This window comes from Toxorhynchites rutilus, chromosome 2 (assembly GCF_029784135.1).
Source record: "Toxorhynchites rutilus septentrionalis strain SRP chromosome 2, ASM2978413v1, whole genome shotgun sequence".
In the NCBI taxonomy this organism is placed as follows: domain Eukaryota; kingdom Metazoa; phylum Arthropoda; class Insecta; order Diptera; family Culicidae; genus Toxorhynchites; species Toxorhynchites rutilus.
The window spans coordinates 189,484,236-189,492,001 of record NC_073745.1 but is presented as its reverse complement, the minus strand read 5'-3'; the positions used below and the strand labels follow the sequence as shown (position 1 = coordinate 189,492,001).

Sequence of the window (7,766 nt, the reverse complement as noted above, 5' to 3'; positions counted from 1 at the left end):
CTATGACTTTATCTAAATAGAATGTTCCGAAAGCTTGTTTAAGATTTTCAAAAAAAAAAAAAGAGTGGAGTACGATTACGGGTTTGAGTCACTGTATATTGAATTATATAATAAACAAAATCGCATTCCAGCCTAAAGCGATATAAACGTGAGGCAACTTTATTTTGGAAAATAAAGGTATGTCCACACGAAAAATGAAACAAGGAGCATACCCGAAAACGAAGAAAGATGAACAACCTAACCTCAATTCGACACCGCGAAACTGCAACACCTGTTCTCAACCAGATTCTTTGGAAGATATGGTGGAATTCGAGAAATGTCTAAAGTAGTATCATTACACCTGCGCCGGTGTAGATGATTCGGTGGAGACGCGGAGCTTTACATGCAAGCAGTGTTCGGCTCCAATGACAAAAGCCTTCTCTATTTTCGGCTAATCTACGTCGTCCAGCAAATGGGCAGCATTAGTGCAGATGGAGTTACAGCAACTGGAAGATGAAAAGAAGCTAAAGGAACGGTTAGTCCAGTTACAAATACAAGAGGAGAAGGAGATGCGAAAAAAGGAAAATTCAATCAGAGAACTAGCTGTCCAGCAGGAAAGGATGCAGAAGAAAAAGGAAAGGAATGAAATGAAACGAATGGAAGAGGAATATTTATCTAAGAAGTACACCATGATGCAGGATAATGATGACGAAAGCGTTAAAAGCCACAGATCAGCAACGAGTGAGACCAGTAAAGTGAAACATTGCGTAAACCTTCAGCAGATTCAGACATCGGAAGCAGTCAGTCAGTCTGTTCTATCTGAAATGAAGCAGCCACATACTCATCGCCAAGGTCAATCATCCGAATTGCAGAATCCACCCATGACGTTACCCGAATAACCGCTCCGTCAACGAGAATACACATCCCACAGAAACGAGATGCAGTCAGCAACAGCGCAGCAGGACATTCTTCAGGTACGACGATTCCAGTCTACGATGTTACCCAATGCGTGCAACGATGTAGTCCAGCAGCCAGTGAATCAGACATCGTCATCGTGTAACGCAACACAATCTGCCGCAGCACATCCCCAGACCCTGTCAATGTACATTCACCGATTAGGAATGAGGTAAGCCTACCACGTCCATTGTTGGGAGCCTGTACAACGTCCAAAGTTCAACCGAGTGCAGATCAGTATACAGAAAATACACAAATAAATTCTGTGAACCCGCCGTTGAAATCAATGTACCCTATAAATTACCAACCACTATCTTCTTCAACACCCGATGCATGTAATGTAAATCAACACCCGTCCTCCGTCGCTCCCAGAACAATGCAAGACACAGTTATTTGTGGTCATAATGAAACACCCACCTGTCACACCTGTCCTCAATTATCGTTAGCAAATTCACCGGCTAATGTTATCGTTGGGCCCAGTGCACACCAATTGGCTGCTCGCCACGTGGTACCTGCCAGTCTTCAGTGGGGACCCTTTCGATTGGTCAATTTTCGTGGCCATTTACAGTAACTCACACACAAAACAAAGACTGCAACGGAGTATAAAGGGCATTGCTTTAGTCGCGGTGAAAAGTTTCCCATAACTTTCATCAACAGTATCGAGTGTTCTCTCCAGTCTTCAGAATGCAACTCGATGCTGATGCGTAACAAGATTTTTGTACCCAGTTGAGCTCCCACTCCTTGTGTACACTTGCGCTCTGGCGAATGAGCACGCTCCGAAACACAGATGAAATGTTTGGTTGTCAGCGCCGTTCTTGCACCCGGTTTTGCGCTGAGTTTACGCTGAATTTTGCGTCGTGCTTGCGCCATTTTTCTATACAGCGCGCTTGAATCTGGATTGCTCTCTCTGTTGAGATATTTTTCTTCACACATGTGTATACGGTTCAAATGGGGGCGCGCTGTTGTTTTTATGCTTTGCTTAGAACGAACGAAGACAAAGCGGGCGCTAGAATTTGATGCGTATGTGTGTGTGTATAGAATGAGGTGCGCATCAAACAAGTGAGAAGAGATTATTAATATCTGAGTTCTGCGCCAGGTACATTTTGCGCTGTCGTGTTTATGAATTTTATGCACCTCACAACAAGAGAGAATACGAGTTTGCTTTGAACGCGCGCTGATGAAAATTAAACTCAAGCGCAGCGCTGAGTATGTTTTTTGAAGACTGGTTCTCTCCACCTTATATACGCTCTATGGGAGACCGGAGATAATTGCGAATGGTCTTTTATCTAAAGTACGATCAACGCCACCGCCAAAGGCGTACACATTGGAAACGCTTTCAAATTTCGGGCTAATCGTTCAAAATTTATGTGCCCATCTCAAAGTAGTGGGGATGGATAGCTTCTTGAAAAATCCAATGCTGCTAAATGAACTATTGGATAAATTTCCAACAAACATACGATTGGATTAGGCGCTTTACCAACGCCAAATCGTATCGCCTGATTTACTAACGGTGGGAAAGTTCATGTCTTCAATAGTTACGACGGTCAGTCATATAGTTCCGCCCACAACCAACAACAACAATTCCAACATTTGCGTGAGCTTCCAGTGGCTATCATAACGTTGTCCCATCCTTACTCATTGGTTGAAACAATGTATGTAAGGTAGATCAAATGAACCGGTGGCAGCGAAAACAAGACTGAGTTGGTCCATTCACAGGAGCGTGCGGGATCCTGAAAATACTTACGTACATCGACACGTGCAGTTATGCGCACGATTACAGGACGAAGATTTGCACCACCACGTACAAAATTTCTTTAAGATTGAGGGGGCAGGAGTGTCCGCTATTCGTCCTATTGAATCTGTGGATGATCAACGGGCTCGTACAATTTTGGAGGAAACCACTTCCCAAACTCGAACAGGTCGTTTCGGGACAGGCAATTTGGAGTTCCCTGACAGTTGGTTGACTGCAGAACGCAGGCTACATTGTTCGGAGAATAGATTAAATAAATACCCACAACCCCATAGCAGATTACCTTCGAAAGGGTTATGCACACAAAATAACAACAGAGGAAAAAACTTCATCGGATCCCCGACGTTTGTGGCTCTCCCATTGGGCGTAATTGTGAATTCGAAGAAGCCGGATAAGGTACGCCTTGTGTGGGATGCAGCCGCTAAGAGAGAACACATTTCTTTTAATGATACGGTCTTGAAGGGACCAGATTTTTTGACATCGTTGCCCAGAGTCCTGTTCCGGTTCCGCCAACGACAGATCGCAGTTAGTGCTGATATCAGAGAAATGTTCCACCAGATTATGATTCGCCAGTCTGATCGTTTATCGCAAAGGTTACTTTGGGAGATGATTCATCGCTGCCCATCGATGTTTATCAGATGGATGTGGCAACATTTGGTTCAGCATGCTCCCCATGTAGTTCACAATTTGTGAAGAATTTGAACGCCACTGAATTTGAACATCAATACCCGAAAGCGTCGAACGCAATTATAGAAGACCATTATATGGATAACTATCTAGGCAGTTTCAATAGTGTCGATGAAGCAGTGAAAGTGGCGACAGAAGTAGAGACTGTTCACGGAAGGGCAGGATTTCAAATTAGAAATTGGGTGTCGAATTCTAAGGACGTGATGCAGCGGCTAGGGAAAAAGACGACAGAACATTCTAAGCAATTCAACATCGACAAAGCAAACGTGTGTGGAAGAGTTCTGGGCTGAAGTGGTCGATTCACCTTTGGAGATAACGATGTAGTTAAAAGTCTTTTCGAACATGATTCAACACCTACAAAGCGGAAAATTCTTCGCTTTGTCATGAGTTTCTACGATCCTCTTGGACTGATATCAATGGTGATAATTCAAGGGAAAATCGTTCTACAAGAAGTTTGTAAATGTGGTACAGACTGTGATGAGCCAGTGACAAACGAAATTTACGTTAGATGGCGACGCTGGCTGGAAAATCATCGAATTCTCGATAACGATTTCTTGATAACGATTTCGCGTTATTACTTCCAAAAGTACGAGTGTTGTAGCTACGACAAAATAGAACACCAAATTTTCGTGGACGTAAGTGAAGAAGTTTATTCAAGTGTAGCATATTTCCGTATTGTGGAGCGAGGAAGGTTTGATGTTGAGATGTTTGATGATGAGATGTTCGTTGGTATCATTGAAATCCTGTGGAGTATCTTTCCGTACCCCGACTCGAGTTGCATGCAGCCGTAATTGCAGTTCGTCTAGCGAGAATGATTGCCGAGACCCACACCTTAGAGATCAAGCGACGCACATTCTGGACTGATTTTAGTACCATCCTAGCACGGATCCGCGACACATGCTCGACATAGTTTCATTGTAGCCATAGTTAGTGCGTGAGAATGGTATTAGAATGAAATTGCGTGTCCGTAGGTTTCGTCGTTGAATATTGAAATCGACCTGCTGGAGTAGCTCAGGACAATCGATGTGAGACAGTATCAGGTCAGAGATGAAACAGGTTTTTGCAACATTTCGACGATCCTGTAAAGTTTCAAGTCCGATGAGATTGCACCGATGCTCATAACTTGGAAGATTAAGAGGTTTATTCCACGGTAGATTCTTAAGGAAAACCTCACAAACTTTCGCTGAACGTCCTCCATACGTAAAATGCCATCCTGATAGTATGGTGCCCAAAGAAAATGTCTGATGGCAGTAAAATATAAATATATTGGGTAGTCGATCCAAAATCCTTCAAGAGGTGACAGAGGATCATATTTGATGAGAAAAATCTTTCTTCGCATATGATCAAATCTCAACTATAACAGAGTTTTTGAACATTACTTGTTTTGGGTTCTGTTTGCCTTGTGTTGCCATATCATACAATCACCTTGCCTTTAGTTCAAAGGTACGCCGCTAAGAACGATTCTGTTATTCCCATTTGAAAGATGAGAAATTTTTACACTGAATATAATTGTAAAACATTACAACTTGCTTGAAGTAACATTTTAGAAGTAAAATACTTAAAAATTTGTGTTTCCTTAGGCTTTTCACATTTTTATTATCAATTTTCCACTATAGAATACATGACAAACATGATTGCTCCTATCATCCAAATTAAAGCACCCTTCAACCGTTCTACAATCCGTTCTTCAATATGTTTTCTCCAATAGAAGCTTCAGCTATGAAAATGAGCTAGGTATTCTCCGTCCAGACTTAATAAATTATACCGATACTCAAGTTTTAAAGCATCCGTGGTAATATCTGTTGTTTCGTCATAATTCAAATGAATCTTGAAAAGCTATAACTCACCACAACGAAATATCTTCCCCTACAAACACATTAATCGTTCTAATCGTTTGGGCCCAATCGGATCATTGACAGATAACATGGATTCTGGCAATGTAATTGCATTTAATTGACATTTGAATGTGTACAATCAATGTGTGAATATCTAATTTATTGTGTTCCCAGCTTCACTTCATTTAATTGATATTTACCCTCCTGTGTTTCGAAGCTGCAGTCCCAGAGTCACAGAGTCTGTGTTGAAAACTACAACCACGGCTCGGAATGATTGTTGTTGCCAATAAGCGGAAAAGGTTGCAAATAGACCTCGCGGGTCCTCGTTGAAACATGAGAACCAGTTGTGAACATTTGTAAGAAGTCGATACGGAGATACCCTGTTACACTCCCTGAGATCAGATGCCAACAAAGACTGACTCCGAACAGATCAGATGCACAGTGTGTGAGGCTCCATGGTTATTATTTCTCATCCGAAATAAAATTATGTTGTATCATTATATACCATGGTATGTGGTTCGTAAGTGCTTGCTTCAATAGTGCCCCTTTTTTATAATTTTAGTTGAAAGTATTTTCAACCACTGTGAGTTAAACGGCCACTTGCTGTGCGACATTGCGCACAACCTGCAATTCACAACTGACAGCACATAGATCTTTTTAACCGACCGCATTCGTAGCACAATTGTCAATGCAATATAAAAGTGCGCTTTTCGTCTAGCATAAGAAAATTTATGTACAGTGATTAGCATATCCACGAGAGATAAAAAGAGCGCTCGAAAATGGTAAGGGCGACGAATAAAAAACGGGACCATTCGAAACGATAAATTAGATATTCAATAGTTCTACATGATATTGTGGTGAATATTTAATCAACTCCTAACTGTAGGAAAAATAAACATGGAAATGTGTCGCCGGGTAGTAGTCATACATTGAACTACTATCCTGGACTCTTTAAAGCAAGTGATTCGTACAGAATCATTCAACGAGAATACATGAAAGAGAGATTTAACGACAGTTGCAGCAGCGTTTATTCCGGATGCAATATATATCCATTCAAAATCAATATCATTATGAACAAAAGTTTTCCAATAGTTTTTTTTTTTGTTCTGGACGGGGTCAACTTTTTCATAGTAGAATACGAATATGAGAAGAATACGAATAAACCAATGAGAAATACTGATGTTACAAAATACGACACCGATTTCCGTACAAAAAATATTATTGTGGAAGTGTGCCATTTCGCCGCACAATACACCAGGAACAACAGCAGCTGGACACAAGAAAAAAATATTTGCGAAACGCTATAAATCATGCAGGTACTTAAACGTTTTTCCGTCACTATTGATCGCCGATTATCGATTGTATGATACGATTCCGACTCAATGCACGGAAGGTGCACAAGAAAGGACAGCCATAAATTACGGCCACTTGATTTCGAACAACCCTTACAGACTTGGAAGGAATCAATGCTGTAGAAGGGATTTTTCTTCCTCGGACATCTTCCATGGACGGCCACTGGTGGAAAATGCATCATGCATTCAAAGAACATCTCCGATTGACTCGGTGGTAGCATATTGCCTCCATATTTCTGTTTAAAATAGTGAACACTAGCGCCGGACTTCTCCGTTGTTTTGGATCCGGGCGAACCGCCGCGGGGAGTTTTGCCCTTGTGTAGACGACACGCGACAACAAGAAACGAATTGGTACGCACAAAAACTGGATCATCAACTTACGCGCACGAGTTCGCTGTCTTGATCTTTGATGGAACGTGTGCTTGCATTTTGATAAACGCCTGTTCTTATAAGGCAATCGTTCAGTTGGTCCGAACGTGTTCTGATTATCAAGTCAGTTCATTTTGGAATTTTCTTTACCGTATGCGCCGAAAGGTATTGATAGAATTACATGACAAAAGTTCGGCTTGAGGAATAAATTCCGAAACATCGAATGACGTCAAAGAATCGATTTTCTTCATGTCACGTGTTACCAAATATTAATTCGGAACTATTTTTCGAAGTCTGCCCATCAATTGGACTCATCAATCCATTCTGCTAAAACCGGGAGATAATTGTTCGACAATCCGAATGAATGTCTGTAATTGCAAGAAAAATTCTGTTATCAGAACCGTTGACGCTAGTCACGCTTGAGGAATTTGCCGCTATCTACAAACAAACATACGTTGTGCAAATCACGAGTCGACATATGAGTTGTAACACGTCACAGGAGAAAAGCAAATTCTGTTTGCACAGTGGCGCCCAGTTGAAATATCTATCACAAGTCAGCTAATCACCGTCCGCTTCAATCAAATATTGGACAACAATCAAATATGTGCGATAAGATGGGATGTTGTATTTATTCAGTATTACTGTCTAAACACTCGTGACTTTTCTCAGTTATTATTCCTCTGTACGGTAGTGATAAACATTATTCCATCGCGCACCCATCATAACAAATCAAAATTAGGATATTTTTAATAATGACAAAGTCAATGTCAAAATGAGCTACTGATATCGGTTTTGATAAGGGTGGAATCTGTCGAAGCTAGAAACAATGAAGTCGGTACT

At 41.3% G+C, this 7,766-nt stretch overlaps 1 protein-coding gene across 1 annotated transcript; it reads left to right on the top strand.

Moving 5' to 3' along the window:
• Positions 1–470: 470 nt before the first annotated feature.
• Positions 471–1,109, top strand: LOC129766543 (uncharacterized). The gene is made up of 2 exons (XM_055767116.1): positions 471–865; positions 911–1,109. The coding sequence occupies exons 1-2, from the start codon at positions 471–473 to the stop codon at positions 1,107–1,109; spliced, it is 594 nt and encodes a 197-aa protein (XP_055623091.1).
• Positions 1,110–7,766: the final 6,657 nt, after the last annotated feature.